The following is a 17,500-nucleotide window of genomic DNA, read 5'->3' as shown; positions in this document are numbered from 1 at the left end:
ACCAAGGGTCTTGAAATAACTAAGTAGAAAGTGCTTCCTTTGTAATCCCATCTACAAATGGCACGACTGTCATGTCTTCTCGGATATAGATTGCGAGCAGTCCCTTCATAAATCAGTGGAGCGGCCCGCTTTTCTGATGTAGTCGTGTTTTGAAAAGCAAACGAATAAAAAGACCGTTTGCGTGACAAAACACGATTGCCTCAGTAAAGCGGGCCGCTCCATTGATATATGAAGGGACTGTTCGCCTATATGGGAAAAGGACTATAAACCTTAGGCCCAGTCTCGCAACTATTGTAACGGACGTCGTCCCCGTTATTGTGGTCTGGCCTTGGAGTGTAAGTGTAAAATTACAGCAGGTCCACATGATCAGCTGTATGGCTCCCAATATATACTAACCAGCTACAACAAATAGAGCAAAAAAACAAAACAAAAAAGGAAGGTCTGCAAGGTGTGGAGGTTTTGTTATTGCGAAGACATTGTTGTTAACTTATGTCACACAATAACAACCAAAACAAAAGCTCGCCGAAAAGTATAGCGAAAAAGCTCGGAACTTTACACATACTTTCAATAAGCAAGCCAAGATCTAAAACATATTCCCAGGCTTAAGGATTCCCCGTTGGCTTAGAGATTCCCCGTTCAGAAAATCTCCGTTCCTCATTCTCCATTCCCATTCGTCGACTTTATTTAATTCAGTCATCGGTCGTTCTTTGATGTTGACTTGCGTCGATGACCTTGGACACCAGCAAGCCAACTTGGCAGACAGTCGGACAGACAGTTAAGCAACACACCCAATAATACCCCCCACCCACAGTGCAGAGCCATCCAAAGGAAAATGCCGTGTCGACGTGTCCGTGTCTCACCCGACACCGCATCTACACCCGCCCGCAACTTCTTGACGGAGACTTAAAATTCCAGCGGCATAAGCCGCTACCAAAAGAATGGAGGTTTGAAATAGCTAACATACCTGTCTTAAGAGTCGGGTTACGCATTAATTGTATTGTGGCATTCTTCGCGTGTTTTTCCGGTTATACTATTGTTGTTTGTCCTTTGCAAAGGTCAATGAAATTAATTAACTGCAACTCAACCTATAAACTTATTTTTCCTCGGTCGGTTTCTTCACACATATATATTTTAGTAAAAGCCCTTTCGCTTGTTAATGCGATTTACCTCAATCTGATATCCGCGTCCCCCTGCGCACAAAGAAATCATTATTTTCTCTCATATGAAGCTAAGAGAGGAAAAAATGTCGACACAACCTGAGAGTATTTAGTATAATAAATTGACCATCGAGCGTTTCTCGTTTTTCGAGTTTTTGGCCGTTTTCCTCCGTCTAAGTAGCTCTTCAAAGATCAACTCTCTCAAACATGTCTTTCTATTCATCTGTAAATACTTTTATACTTTTTAAAGTGCCGACATTTTGCCTCACTGTTCATCAATGCTTTGTAGTAAAAAGTTGCACTTTTACCTATCATTACAGTAGATTCTTGGGTTTTTGCGTGACTAGGAAATTTTGTTATGCAGACCAACTTTCCTGAAAATAAAAACGATTAAAGGCAACTAATTCACTCATTGTGTTCTCAGCAAGACCAGTATTTTACCCTTATATTAACCGTTACGTCTTTTACAACAATGTTTACTAATTCAACCTTCTCCCTTCTTAACGGGGCTATGACCGCACGGGCAAATATCGGTTTATAAATTAGCAAACCAATCGTTTACATGTGAGTGGAGTAAAAGAAATATTCTCTTAGCAAAAACTGTCTTAAAACACAACCCAGAGTATGTCATCGATATTTTTATTAAGCGTGTGTTAAATCTAGGTCCATTTTCAATGAAATCGATCACCGCGCGGTTGCCATCGAACAGAACACGTGGTTTAAAATCTCGCGCGCATGCTTGATCGACAGACCTCTCTCCCTCTCTTCATTGAGTGCAATCATTCAATGGTGTGAATTTTTATGAGCCTGACTGAAAACCTTTCTTGCCGACTTCCTTGCCTTGTACTCCTTCACTGCTGAAGCATAGCAGACTGCCTGGCATTGCAGTGACTCTACGCTAGGTAGACAAACCTTTCAGGTAAAATGAGTGTTTGTAGTTTATTGCTCCGACGTATTGCGTGAGTACAGCGCTCTGGCATTGTCCAACAGTTAGTAGAGCCTCGTCCCGTTTATTCAAAGCCACGAACTATGGGCCTTTTTACCCAGATTTTTGGGCTTTTGCTTGTATCGATCAACTTGTCGCTTCTACTGACCCAAAAAGAGACGCATCGAATTTGACGATCCCAGGTCTTGATGTACCGGCTGCTTGCGATTTAAAAACGATTCGGTTCTCTTTGTTGCGAAAAAAAGAGATTTTTAAAATTTTGCTAATTTACAACTGCCAGCGTAAGAGCATTTGCACCGTTGCGTTGGGCATTGATGCCCCAAAGACTTGAGGCGTTTTATTGAAAGAAAATCAGTTTTACATTTTATCTGGGGATTTTTCAAAGGACATGAACAGGACTGTTTTGACGCCGATTAAGGTTGCAAGCATACATTAAGAATGCCTTTCTCCCTTCGTTTTTCTGCTCAGTTGTATTGTTTGGCTCTATGTAGACTACTCAGCTTCTTATCAACTCAACTTGCTAGCAGGCAAACGAGTTGAGTCGAAGGATGCACGCGAGGCGCAGAAAGCAATCAACGAGAAGAGGTTTTCAACCTTATCACAGAACATAGCGTGACCGTGGTTGTTATTAGCCCTCCCAATTAATACATTTCCGTTTTCCGCGCGAAAAAAATTCAAACCTGACGATCGAAAAGGACTCTCTTTCCGGAGTTTACGGTGTACCTTGATGTAGTCACTTTACGAAGTGGTCGGGATTTAACAACGTGTTTACTCCGACCCGAGGACGCTACTTATGTTAGCCAAATATGATTAGAATGCAACTACATGCAAAAACAAATATGTTAACCTTACAGCTTACATACGTAATCGCGCTAAATTCTTTTTCGCCCTACGGTTTGAAGGCTTACCCAGTTGTTTGGCCGTCTCTCGCACCAGCTCAAAAGTGGCGATTTAGAGTTTGTTTAGGTAAATTTGGTGGAAATTCTGAGCTTAGTTCCCTGTCACGGTTTCGTGGTTTCAGTGCTATTGTTCTTCATCTCGCTCACGTTGTCAGAGACCACGCGACTTGCTTGGTGTTTGCTTGAAAGTGTGAACAAACGGGTCTACAATAAATGCAAACGATTTAGGTGGAAAAGTCAACGAGATTCATGGCATACGTTCTTTGAGTACAAATCACTCTTTGCTACCATCATCTGCGGTAATCTATGGGCGGTCTTGTGATTTTACCGGGCTTTCTTAGCTGGCTCTTGAATCGATTAATCTTTAGCATTCATTGCAGAGAAAGAGCACGAATTATTTTCCGGCGCTTGTTTTCTAGAAAAAAAGCGAGGAAGAAAAGGTTCTTTTCGTTGGATACAAAAACAAAACAGACAACGCGAAACTAAAGGTAATATTTGGGATGCACTGATTGCGTGAGTGCAACAAGGTTTCTTTCTGACATATCATTACACGGCCCACGTTCGTTCGAAAAGTCTCCCAAAAAGGTGCTTAGCAGCTGTGCACGATTCCAAAGGATCTCTACTTTTTCCTTTTTCCGCAGAACATATTGAACTGTCGCCAAAGTGTTGTTTCTCAGAGGGCAAGTGCCTATTGCCGATTCCGTGATGAGAATGTGTACACTATGTACTTATTTGCGAGCGAGGAAAGAAACGAATTGTTAAGAACAGTCTCCCGTGGGTGATTTTTCCCACATTCATTGCTAGCAGGCGTTTCCAAACTGTATCAATGTTACGCGAGTTTTGCAATTAAACCTTGAGGAACCTCTCTGAGATGAGAGCTTGTATGAACAACTAGTCTTGGAGCGGAATATTCAGTTGCAAAGTTTGAAGTTTTAACCAGCTTTTTGCCTCAAAGAGTCGAGTTAGTGAAAGGTTACTGCAGTCAAATCAATCATCAACTTGGACCTCTCTGCTCCAAAGAACCTAGAGTCAGAAACCTTAGCATTACTATGTAAAATGACAGTATCGCATTGAATCGCAATGTACTTTTGTGGAAGTGCCTCTCAGAAGATGAACCCAGCTTGAGTGTAAATACTGGTCAAGGGTTTTTCACAACTTAAATAATAATAAAAAACCTTGGATTTCCTGCCTATATCTTTATCTTATGGGAAAAACTGTCAAACAGCAGAGAAAATCACCGACGAAAAATTAGGTTTGATCGATCGAGAATTTTAGAAATCATTGACAAGCTACTAGAAGTCAGTCTAAGGAGATGTGTAATCATACCTCTCTCGCCGGATTGTAACTACAAATACAGTAGTTTTCATGTACACAAATAACTTCTCTTTATTCGAAAGCTAAATGGAAGAAAAACGACAAACGTCATGCTTGCCGATTTATTTCATAGTAAAGATACTCTTAGTTACGAATTTCCAACTCTTTCACTTTGTTTTTGAAGGTGCGTATTTCATCACCAGAAGTTGTTTTGATATCAGTGTCATTTCCGTACCTTGCAAGCTTTAATGATTCTTGTTGATGGAAGATACGCCGGGAACATCAACTGCAATCACTAAATTCACTCCATATACATACTTAGACATTGTTTCCTGTTAGAGAAGTCTACAAATGTTCTAGCTTTCAACTTGTGCTTTATAGAAGTGCCTTGTATTTATCTCGTCTTGTTTGCGGTACACCATGCAACTGACGTTGTCTCACTTTTAAGGAGCAGCTCATTCGTAGTTCCATTCATTTGATGTTAAATGTGGAATTGCTGCATGTGCTTTATTGAAATCCTTTAGGACATTTTACTTTTGGAAATCGCGCCATTGAAAATGTGGGAAAGCTATGCGTTGCATACTCTGGTTTGTTACCATTGTTTGATGATCATCTGTAACGACTCAACATTTATATGTCTAAGGTTAAGATGAGATCCACTCTATATAAGGTCTCTTATTAGTTCACATAGCTTGGTTCACTGATAGGTTTTGTGTTATTCTTATGGCTCGATTCGAGAACCCCTAATCAACTCACATCATTTGAACTACACGCATTACTACAAATTCACAAGCAAATATTTTTCGTACTTATCCTTAGCGTTGTGGCAAATCATACAATACGGGTATTCAAACATTAGGCTTACAATAAATCGACCATTAACCAAAGCATTCTCTTCGTCAGTACAACAATACTGTATTTTAGGTGAAATAACAGTCAGTAGAATGCTAGACGCTCTGTTTTACCGAAAACTGAACTAGAATAAGCTCCATGAAAGCGAGAAATACCTTTAATGAAATAGTCCCCAAGTGGATTGTTAATTTGCAACATGTGGGTTTGAGACGGTCTCAACTTGTTTTAACGATGATTTAAGTTAACTTCAGATACTTAGATTTTTTGAAAAGATTTTAGAGCTCGTTTAATGTGCACCGGAGTGTACAAAATGACACACACTGGTCCAAATGCTCGAAGATTAATTTAATGACATGCAAAGGAGGTTCGTGGTAAATAAGGTTGTAATCAAAATCTTTTGCGTGTCCTTTTTGGGTGACAAGCCTGTGACTGGATTGTCTAGCCAGAGACAATGTGGGGTATCTTCCGGCTTATTCTTTTCCTAGACAACTCTAATCAAATATGTGATCAGGCTTTCTTTCGCGCTGATTTAATAAGACACTATGAGATAAATAAATCTACCTTAAGACTAAACGAATAGGTCTGTAGATAATGCATTGGAGTAGCACTTTGGTGCTCCGGGGCGCAATGATCTTGATTTGTCAACGAACGAGTCTGCGGTCTCCAGTATATGCCTTGTGAATTATCTTAAAGCTGTCAATGCTTATTTCAGTTGATCGCTCTATGTGCTGTTCAACAAGCTTCAACCTCTTGGTAAGCTACCACCGACATCAGTGCTGGTCAACAAGTACGCGGTGTCACCAGCCTGAATGAGTTCGTTGAGCGAATCACATGAAGGATTTTTTCGAGGAAGAAGTACGTCAGTTTGAAGATGATTGAATCTTTCTCACAGTTCAAGGTTTGAAAACCATTATGTGAAACACATTCAGTTGACCGCCGTTCTCGAAGTTGATTATGTTCCAATGCAAACTTCCGGGCATAGATTCTGTAGTTAATCTTAAGTCTGTTTCTGTTAACCCATGATTAGATAAGTCATGAAGTGCATGGGTGTGGAATTTCGGGGTTCGATTGGTCTATCGCCTATCATGCATGTTCCTATTCATTTTCGGTATCTGAAATCTTTTAAAAGTTAGATCACCACTGGCAGTCGAAGTTGGATGCTCTTTGTGATGGGCCATATATACGAAAGTGACGATGATTCAAGGTGGATAACTGAAGGTGGATAGTTTTTTACCATGATGTAGTTATCTGTTAGACTATCGATGACTATGTGTTTGCTATTTTCCTACCCTTCAAAAGTGTTTTTAGTTGTTCCAGATCTCACGTTCTTGGGTCGTAGAAAAAGAATAAAATAAAATGATTTTGAAGCACGGAGCTCTGTTGCCCGTTTCCTATCAGTCTGTTTCGTGGTATGTTGACCTCTACAACAAAGCGTAAGTTCATAAATGGCTACCTGTTGATTTATCACTGAAAACTGTGTGGTGAATTCATCCATCGACTGACTGGACCTCACTCGGGAAAATGAAAGAATACGAGTGCTTCCTACACCTTGCCGATTACTACAATAGCTTCAAATACTATACAGGAGAACCGTGAAAGCTCAGTAACCGTTACACTCGTTACGGTAGACATCACGTAGTTGTTTACTGACTTCTGACTGATATCTTTTCCTTGAAGGGTTTAGGTTAAAGTTCTTGTACACCCCATAGGTTCAAACTGTTTCCTTAATTAAGTTTTGGAAAAAAAACCCATCTGGGTAGGCTTAATAACTTGAATTACAACAGTTCTCGAAGTTTGTTTTCATTTTCTGTTAATTTTGATAGAGTATTTAGAATCTAGGTGAGCGTGTGTATAGCTATCTATGAGCCTTTTGTGGTTGGTTAACTCAGTCATTTTTTGGATTTTGGGTGGGAAATACTGAGAAGTTCAAATTATATATTCGATGTTAGATATCTTTAACAACGTGCACGTTGTAACTGTCTGTCCATTTCTATGGCGTTTCCAAGGGAAGGTGCTCCCTACATCGCGAATTTTACGGAAAATTCCGCAAGTATATGCCGTTTCATAGATTATCTTTACTCGAATTGTAGAGTGCAGGTATACTTGACGGCAAGATAAGTTCACCTTAACTCACTGATCCATTTGCCAATTGTGTGCACATTGATAGTAAGTTATACTGACGTGTATTTACGGCAATCAACTGCTGTATTCAGACCCATCCGGAATAAAAACTTGAAGTTCAACCTTTGTTCAACTGCGGCCTAAAAGCCGACAGAACATTTCTTTACTGCTTTGATGTTGTCATCTGCGTATTTATCAACTGTTTCGTTTTCTTTAGTTTCGTTATGAACCTTTATGTTGTTTTGTTCCGATAATCAAGCGTTAGATTGGTTTATAAAGGAGATCTAGGTGAAAGGGCGAAATCTTCCTTGTGCACATAAACTTCATTCATTGTGAAGAACAACAGCAAGGTTTCTCAGTATAATAATTATTTCGCAACATGCCTCACGTTGAAAAAGACAAATGGTCATATTATTTGTCTGTATTTGTGGAGTGCAGGTATACTTGACGGCAAGATAAGTTCACCTTAACTCACTGATCCATTTGCCAATTGTGTGCACATTGATGGCAAGTTATACTGACGTGTATTTACGGAAATCAACTGCTGTGTTCAGACCCATCCGGAATAACAACTTGAAATTCACCCTTGTTCAACTGCGGCCTAAAAGCCTATAGAACATTTCTTTACTGCTATGATGTTGTCATCTGCGTATTTATCAACTGCTTCGTTTTCTTTAGTTTCGTTACAAACCTTTATGTTGTTTTGTTCAGATAATCCAGCGTTAGATTGGTTTATAAAGGAGATCTAGGTGAAAGGGCGAAATCTTCCTTGTGCACACAAACTTCATTCATTATGAACAACAACAGCAAGCTTTCTATAATAATTATTTCGCAACTTGCCTCACGTTGAAAAAGACAAATGGTGATATTATTTCAGTCGTTTAAACTTTTTTGAAACTGCTTGAACTTCATAAACTGATTTTGCTTCAGTGGCCTAAAACGAGGACAACTTAGTCCGACGCCATTCAGTAGTTTTACTGAATATACTTGAAGCCGCGATTTCTACAGCACCCTATGATCTTTTTAGGTAAAGCAATAACACTCTGCCTTCATTCTGCATTAGGAAGTTGTAAGGTGACGTATGTTAACCAAAGTAAATTATATATATGTAGGGTATTTTACACACTATAGGTATGAACTAACCTATCTACTGGATACAGTATGCCGCGGCCTTTGCATCGCGCTTTGAACGCGCTGATAGCTGTTACAAAGATTGTGATACTAAGTAAGTGTATGTTTAGTTGAAAAGAAAGATGTAAAAGAATATTGGCAGCTTTTTCATTTCGATAATTACTTCAGTTACACACCTGGATTTTTTTTCTTTTCGATGTTTGATCAATTGGCCCTAAGTGAATACAAATTAAGTTGTTCTCGTTCAGTTCGGTTGTCTGTTGAAACAAGGAACAATTTTTGTCTAGTTTAGGAGCTTCCATGCAATAGATGAACACTTTCTTTAGTGTGACTTTCTTCAACCTCATTGTTACTTCATGCAGTGGGGATACCGTTCAACGTTGCATACAAGAGCAACAGCAACGCAAACATAATACAGCGTTCAACAATTAGGTCTATTTTTAACATGTTTTGGTGGACTGTTGATTCTAAAAGGTCTCTTTTAACACCCGATCCGCCGGTGGACTTTTACTTTTTTTCTGATCGTGCGAACTAATGGTTTCTATCAATTTACTGTGCCTAGAGATAATTCTTGTTTATGATGAATGTTTTTCCTTAAGGCTAGCCAGAAAACAATATCAGGTGAAAGCTATAAGCACACGGCAGTTATCAGACGTTAAATTATTAGCCTATATTTAGCTCTCGAGTATCAACGTATTCAGTGATCCCGTCTAATCACGGAAGAGTTCGTCAGTTTCATCAGTATTCTAGAGTGGACTGTACAATGACTCGCGATAACTAAGTTATATAGAAAGGGGATTCTTCAGAACAGAAGTCACGTATCATTTTTATTGCACGATATTTCAGTATTCATCCCTTTTGCTCCAGGTAAACACTAAAACTGGCGGTTATTCGTAAATATCTTATTTGTTTCTAGTCTAGTCATTTTGATTTGAAGATTTCAATGCTGCTTGGTTTCAAATCTTACCACGTGGCTCAGGGAGTTCTTCTTGAGCTATTAGGCCTAAGAAAACGCCTACGATTAACTTGAATTTGGTAAAGACAGAATCAACAACAATGATCAAACATCACATGGCGGAAGAGAAAGGGAGTGGTGCATTTGGAGGATACGATGAATTTGTGGATGCTAAAGAAGATGACTGGCTGTGATATCGTTCACTAACAAAATATCCTGAATGCCCTTAAACATTGTAACATAGGATACAGCGATAACGCTGATCTTTTGTTTCTCAGAGGGACTCTTTAGGGATGCACAACCGATCGAACAAGAAGGTATAAACGCATCGCGAAACATTGCAGAGAGATAACTTTCAGAGAGATAACGCTGCAGCAGTGGCTTTTATCTGTACTACGAATTCATCATTGTTTAGAACGAATTCATTGACTGCGTAGCAAAGTGTGCAAATCCGAAAACTTTGAACTGAAGCGAATTTCAAGTGACATTAAATGACCAATGGCGTGGAAAAAACCTCATCTAAAAAATCGCCAAGCACATAGAAACTTAAGGTGATCTGTTACAAGCATTTTATTGTGATGTGGCGTGCAAAGGTGTGTGCTTGTATCCGCGAAACCTAACATTGAATTTAGGTCTATTTGGTTTCGTACATCATGTTGTAAAGCCAACAGGAGGCACTGCTTTCGTTTCCACGTAGCATGTTCAATTAGAGCCCAACATTTTCTGGCAGAGCCTAAAAATAGCTTGATTTTGGTAGATCATTGAATAGCAAGGTACTCTTTGGTAGCATTTACTTCCCGGAAGGTTTGCTCGTTGTGTTCTAAAACTCGCACAGCCCACAGAATAGAGTAGCGTTATGTGACATTCTGTTTTTACTAAGAATCGATGTGTAAGAAATACTATAAAAATTAACTGGTCCATGTCGTGATGTATATCCTTGAATTAGCTAAGTTCGTATTCGATAGCTGTTTATATAGTTATCAATCAGCGATAGCTTAAAATTTCCTTAGCTTAATCATGTATTTCACTTGAGTTTAATAGGTCTCTGTCGCGCTTTAATTCTGACGGTGTATTGTTATGCCTTCTATGAGAAGACATCAGTTAGAGTTGCTGGGGCTAGCTTGATTACATTTTTTATACAAATAAAGTATTACATGTGTAGCTGAAAAGTCCATTGTGTATTTAGCCTTCAGTTGTAGGCTGAAAACTACCCTAGACAAATCAGTGGAAAGAACGGCTCTAAAAGTTTGTCTATGCACTGAAAATGTTTAAAAGGTAAATTGATAATGAACAGTGCGGTTGAGTCATTACATTTGAATCTCTTAATACACAAGGACCCAACAATAGATTCGGTTCACGTTTGCTATTTGGTATTTTCGCTCTAACTGGCAACTAAAATAGATGTTCCTTCACTCAATTTTTTTTTAATCACCCGTGATTCTGAGCTCGAAGCCTGTGAGAGAGTTTTTGTAAAAATATATACTGAACATGGCTGATCCAACCATTCTGATTCTGTTTGAAAAATACCCTTTCTATAAGCATGCCATCTCCCATTGCAATGCAATTTTCTGGAGGTGAATATGAGGTCCTAAAATCGACGTTAACCGCAAGTGGTTCAGTGGAAGATAAATAAAGTGGAGAAAAGACGCTGTTGCTTGTTGCTATGTTGCAGAAGCCTTTGTGTTTTTGCCAGTAAAGCTCAGCAGCCAGTTCCGGTACTTACAAATAAGTTATTTGTTTCCTTACAGCAAGTTAGAATAGTTAAACACCCATTTCTGACATAAAACTTACTGCTCCTTACTCAGTCAGGATTCTATTTCAACACCGAGACCCTCTCCTTGAGCAAGGCTGGCCCCTTGGTTTCTTGCATTATTAAAATATATTGTGTGTCGTGTACAAAGTTAACGTTTGTTCCAGGATGTTTGAGTGGAAATAGTATTAGATTTAACGTTCACGTTCTTCAACATGAAAGCGGATAACTGGATTTTCAAATCGAGCCAATTGGAACACTGAGATAGCCCCTAAAAGTCTATCGCTGTACTCTTTGGGTGAAACATACTGAGTTCAGAAAGGGCTCATGTTATTTTAAAAATTGCCAATTGAAATGTGGACTCAAATTGTCAAGACTACGTGTAATTAAAGTCGTGATTTTCTGCGCTAATTTTGTTTTATTCACGTGCAAAAATGGTTAACAAGAATGAAACTCGTTCCATGATGACATCAATGGCTTCTTTTCCGTAAAGTAAAATTCGATTGTGTTGTGAGATAAGTACCAAGTATTCATTTTCCAGAAAAAGCTTAATCCTTTTGGCGTGAGCTTTGGTAGCACTAGGACATAATCGTCACATAATCCGCTGTAAGTTATCTGTTTAAAAAAAAATGTTAACAGAATAACTATTGGTATCAATTTTGATTTTTGGATACAACTTTCCGATGGTTTTGTTTGTTTAGAAACAAAACGATTAAATACAAGCTTGGTTTTATGAATGTTTTGCCTTTTTACTCTGATGGTAAGAATAAAAAACGAGCATAGCAACAGTTATGTACGAATCAACTTTTTCAATAAAATTGTTCTGACGGAAGGTGATTTGATTTTCTGTTGTCTAAAATCACTTGAAGAGTTTAGTTTAGGGAGGACTTAAGAGGAGAACATTTACACAAGAAGTTGCCAAATTACATGGAAATTCGCACGGAATCTTAATATAACAAAGCGATTTTTCTAACTTACGATTTGAAGGAAGTTGCTGGCTTTTCCACATTCCTATATAGTTAACCCAATTGGTTCGACCTCCTTTTTTCAGACCGACGATTATTGCTTTTAAATTCAAGTTAAGTTCGTTGAATACACGCCTTCTCCCGGTTTCCAAGAACAACTTGACAAATATTTAATGCATGTCAATATGGTGGTAAATGAAAATCAATCGATTTCAAAGGCAACCTTGCATCAATTATTTAACAAATCACCGTGGCGTAGCAAGATATTCTCGAGGGTCTCGCATTGTTCTTTCTGCAATCTAGCGGCTTGACAGTCTTACTTGCCACATACTGTTTTTCGCTTTCCTGCTGTTTTCTCGAGACGCTGCGGTTGAAATTTTAGCTCCGCTGCTGTGAAGAACAGGTAAAACTTAAGGTCACCTATTTTAAGCTTCTTGGATTGTCACGTCTCTCAAAGTTAGTGTGGTGATAGAATAACTTGAGAACTAAATCACAATTATCTACAGGAAGGAAATTTCTTTCTCTCTCTCTCCCTTTGCTTTATACTCTTGTCCAATTTTGCATTTATTTACCTGTCCTTTACACGCTCACGTACAGTTTAGTCCTTTCACTGTCATTAACCTTTGTGTCAAGAAACATTCACCTTGAAAGATCGAAACTAAAGAAATTCATCGATTGGCTGCAGAGTTGAATGGCTTCACTACGTTGCTTGCTTTTTCTTGAAATGAAACGGAACAGGAGCACAAAATTCGATTAATTGGTTAATTGGACGTGGTCCATCATTGCTTGAGGCGAATCTCTTTATTTTGAGAAGGTTCCAAAACTCAAGTGAAGTAACAATAAGCCAGCCGCTATTGTAGTTTACGAAACAAAAATTCACACAATCAACGCTATTTTAACGGGTGTGTGAGGAAGTTAAGGAAAGTGTGAAGTCACTGACTGCCTAATTTCTATCCCAAGGATGTTACTGACGGCAACTTCGCGTAACTATTTTCCACAGTAGCCAAACCGGCCGGTTGTGTAAAGATCTTGCTCCTGTGATCCATTTGTCTTCTGTTACATGCAAACAAACCGATAGCGGCCATGCCATTGGCCAAGAGCTTGTCAAAAAATATATGTGACATTTGACAGGCTTAGCATTATCTGTTGTTAGTTATGTACTCTGCGGAGCCAAGGAAAACACAGCAAGATGTGTCTAGCTCTTCCAAAGCCATTTCCCTCGCACAATGGCAGAAACGCGCATCCCGCGATAGTTTACGTTTTCCCGGGATCGTAGCCGGCGGGGTTGCCGTCTCGCTGGCGCTAGAGTGCTTTACGATAAATGATTTACCGATTAGGGGTTCCCGCTGGAAAGCTTTCCCGCCGAGTTGTTCATTGGTGGAGGGAGGTCACGTGAAAGACGTCAAATAAAACTTTGAAATTAATTCAATTGTGATTTTGGCGAGTTCACGAAAAGAAGGGTTCGCATGTAGTTGAAGTTGAGAGGTTAGCGTAGGCAGTGTACACAGCGTGTGTGGCGGGAAACTGTGTCACGGCATACCTGCATGGTGGTAGCTTTGGCGCCACCGATTTCATGTGCAAGCAGCAGGCATTGCCTCACACCGGTAAAGAATCGGCCGTGTCATACACTACAAAAAAGAAGCAATCTTAGTATGTGCTGTTATATTCGTCGAGTGCTAGCGAATATGTCGCCACGTGTGTTTTGTTTACGTTTGGTAGGACTGGCTGTTGGGTTCACTACAGCGTGAATTTCTTAAATGAGAAATGCACATTGAGCAAATCGAGTCGCTACAGCACACGTACAGAGGCTTTTGAGAGTTACGCGATGACTCCTAATGAATGCACCCTGGAGAAGTGCTCGATGTCAGTAGCATGAGCCTCATTTATAAGACATGTTAATAACACGGGACCGCTTGTACAGTACAGTGAACGCGATTTGTTCCGATTTCGATTATGTTCATTGGTGTTTTGTTTTAATTCTTTCCTTCTTTCAGATTCAGGGCGACTGGTATGAGGAGGTCTCCGATCACTGGTAGGATTGTTGGCGTATAATGAGCGATTCATTAGCTCAGGTTGTAGAGACAGGAACGATGACAACCGATCGAACAGGCAACAACGAACGCACGCACGCTGCCAAAGACAGTGAGTCGCACGGCTCACATGCTTCGCACGATCCAGGAACACCGCCTGATCACGCAAACCGAGAGCTACCAAGTGAAGCACTCGAAGAAAAGGAAACGCAATCAGCGGACGCAGAAAATCGCAACAAAAACGGACAAGAAAGAGATGACAAAAAGGTACCTCGGATTATTATCGTAACATAACACATCCGCGGAAATGACGGCGTCATGTGACGGCTGCCAGTTTCTGCCGTAGATGCGCTTCAAAAAAGCCAAAGTATGGCCGTTTCTTAGTGTTTTGGAAAAGTTCGTGTTTATAGCAAGGGTCATGAATAATGAAAGTTACGCGATGTTTGTTGGTTTTTGTTCGCGTGTTACGTCCGCCGGGATTACCTTCAAATTCTCGACATTCCCAAGTTTTCGGTGTCAGTTATACACAAGCTCGTAATCAAAATTCCAAGGCTGTTTTCTGATTAGTTCGTTGCCGTATTTTTCTGCGCTGTAGTTTATTTGCGAGACTGAATCTATTTTACAAGTACATGGGTATTGTTGCATTGGTTCTTTTGTGCGAAACAAATAGTCGTTGAAAGCTTTTATATCTTTCTTGAATCGCCGATGCAATGATATCGAACTGTGAAATTCAGTTTTAAATATCATGTTCTTTATTCGTGAAATCATTGAAAAACAACTTCATCCATTACATTAAGAAAGTTGAAAGCAAAGCGTTTACTCTTCATTGCACAGATATTCGAGATTGCATGAATCGATCTGGTTGAACCTTCGGTTACCTTTCATGGTTGAATGAAAAAAGCTAATTTCTCAGTGTACGCACTTCCCATCAGTTTAAGGGGATAATTCCGAGATTTAGTAGCGTGTTCTTCTTTCAAAGTAAGAAATGTAAAATTCAAAACCAGGTCTCACCTGTTTGGAAAAGGCTTAAAATTCGCGTGATTTGGATGTTTCGGCGGCGCTTCTGTAGCTCTGATCGATTATTCGAACCACTTATTGAGTTAAAACATAAGTTGACGGCCAAAAATATCCACGATAAGTACAGTACCTTATGTGCAGAAGCAAATGCACTGCGCTCTGATTTTACACACTGGATTTATGATGTTAAATCAAAGCCCTCTTACTTCAGTAGAAGCTCTATTTTTCTTTTTGGCGGTGATAATTTACGAAGCGATTGATATCGTCGAGTGCGCCAGCATATAAATTTAAAATTACGGACGTATATCTCGCTAGGAACAAGAACGCATTCTTGGCGGCTGTTGAAGCACTCGACGAGCCCCGCATAAGAGACCATAAATTCGCTTTTTATGACGGAAGTCGAGGACGAACGGCAGGGGAAAAGAGGTACGCGCGATAGATGCGTGACTCATAAAGGCCATCAACGAAGATACCCACGAATGCAAATTTACTAGTGAATCGCAGCTCTCAGTTTTGGTGAACGTTAACGGCTCTTTTATCTTTACCGCCAGCTTTTGTTGGAGGGGCAGATGTGTGAAGTTTGTCTTTCAGGGATTTGAAAGAAATCCATGTTATGCCGTGACTTGGAAAAAAAACTGCCATCCAATAAGTTGCAAATGCATCAGCATTATACGAAACGACTAATTGACTGCAAATTGCGTTCAAACCGAACATCTTGTACATCGTGTTTTGTAAACAAACCATCGCTGGCTTGGTTTGGTCACGAAAATCCTTCCTCACGTTAAAATCTCGCCAAAGCACGGGAATCTCTTTTAGAGTGATTGACGCAAAACGCATACGAGGTTGTCGCTTAGAATTAGCTAGAGAGAACTTGGAAAGATGTTTTTTCTAGCAGTTGAAACCAGTTTCTAACCGAAATAACTTCAGTATCTCTGAACAAAGGAATGCTAATAAGTGATCTTAGAGTGCTATTCTTAGCTGTACATCCAGATTTCTTTCCAGTTAATGCCTGATCATTAAAACGAAAACTACCTACATTAATATGTTTCTCTTCATGTAGATGTGAAAGTGGTTTTCCCACATCGTTGATCTAATATTAGCAGTTTCTCGAGAGGGTGACTCGCACATTTGCTTTGGAGAAACTTCTCCATATACAACCAAAAATGAGCCCGAAACCAACGAAGAGACACTTTATTTGCGAGTGTTATCTACGATGCCAGTCGCATTTGTCAGTTTCAGTATTGCTGCATTTTTTGGTGCGCAAAACTCGCGGGAAAAACATTAGGTCGCAAATCTAGATGTCCGTGATAATTTAATTTAGCCGTGGCAATAACAGTCCTAGGACGAGAGTTTCGGTATAAAATGACACTCTTTGTAGGAAATTGCTCCCTGATGCATTTGGCAATGTTTCGTTTCGGTTTTACCACGGTTTTTACCAATAAATCGGAAGACTTGGAAGCAAAGAAAGTGGAATTCGCAGTAATAAGTCATGTCAATAAATATCAGATATCAAGTTTTAACCTTTTGGTGAAAATATATAATTCACCGATTCAGGCGAAAACCCTTGAACAATAATGTGCCCTTGTGTTTTTTTTTGTCCATAATCCCCTTTTACCTTCTGTTCCCAAAAAGTAATGCACAACCTTTGAAGAGGCTTCTTGAACAAGTTTTTATTCATTAGTCAATGGCTATCACAATACATAAACCGAAATGAATCAAAGCATTGTCAGGCTCCAAGAAGCATGAAACTCAGAGTAGCAAATTTACTTATCTATCTATATATATATACATATACATATATACCTTTATATATAAATATATAAATATGTAGATATAATTTTTTTTTTTTTTTGCGGGGAAGGGATTCTCAAAGAGTGCTCAACTCTTCAAAGAGCGACTTAGCGAGTTCGTACCCCCACAGTAAGCGAGCTGTAATATAATGTATTGCATTTATAAACACCAAAGAAACCAATACTTTTGAATATACTGCCATCATTGAAATATACTGTTCATTTAATGAAGTTGCCTGACGTGTATGGTCATTCGTTGATCATAGGAAAACAGAGCAGTAGCAATAAAAGGATGAATCTCTCCTTAAGTCCTCAACTGATTTAAGAGAATAGTATGAGAGTTGAGCGCTCCCTGAGAGTCCATTGGTTGCAATAAAACAAAGAAAGTTATTGTTCTCTGACACTGCAATTGACTATTTCTTAATTGGAAATTACATTATTTTAAACAGCAAACTTCCTTTAAGAGGTGGGTGGTATCCAGCAGAGACTTAGCCTCCTATACATGAACCTTAAATGAATTACCTTTTGCTATAGTAATTCCATGTAAAATGATTGTCTGTCAAGATAGTTGCT

The 17,500-nt window shown here is 39.3% G+C and overlaps 1 protein-coding gene across 6 annotated transcripts in view; it reads left to right on the top strand.

Moving 5' to 3' along the window:
* Positions 1 to 17,500, top strand: part of LOC138041522 (RNA-binding motif, single-stranded-interacting protein 2-like) — a 66,131-nt gene that overhangs the window by 15,940 nt on the left and 32,691 nt on the right. For 2 of the 6 annotated variants that reach the window (XM_068887505.1, XM_068887473.1), the window contains one exon: positions 14,085 to 14,387. In XM_068887505.1, the coding sequence (XP_068743606.1) occupies positions 14,142 to 14,387 (246 nt within the window). In that variant the 5' untranslated portion in view covers positions 14,085 to 14,141. Of the gene's footprint in view, positions 1 to 1,930; positions 2,077 to 5,880; positions 6,067 to 13,540; positions 13,741 to 14,084; positions 14,388 to 17,500 lie in introns of those variants that run through there. The other 4 variants (XM_068887560.1, XM_068887366.1, XM_068887295.1 and 1 more) reach the window with 4 other exon arrangements.

The sequence above is a fragment of the Montipora capricornis genome, chromosome 1, assembly GCF_036669925.1.
Source record: "Montipora capricornis isolate CH-2021 chromosome 1, ASM3666992v2, whole genome shotgun sequence".
NCBI lineage: Eukaryota > Metazoa > Cnidaria > Anthozoa > Scleractinia > Acroporidae > Montipora > Montipora capricornis.
Note: the sequence above shows the minus strand (reverse complement) of the source record. Positions and strands in the feature narration are given on the sequence as shown.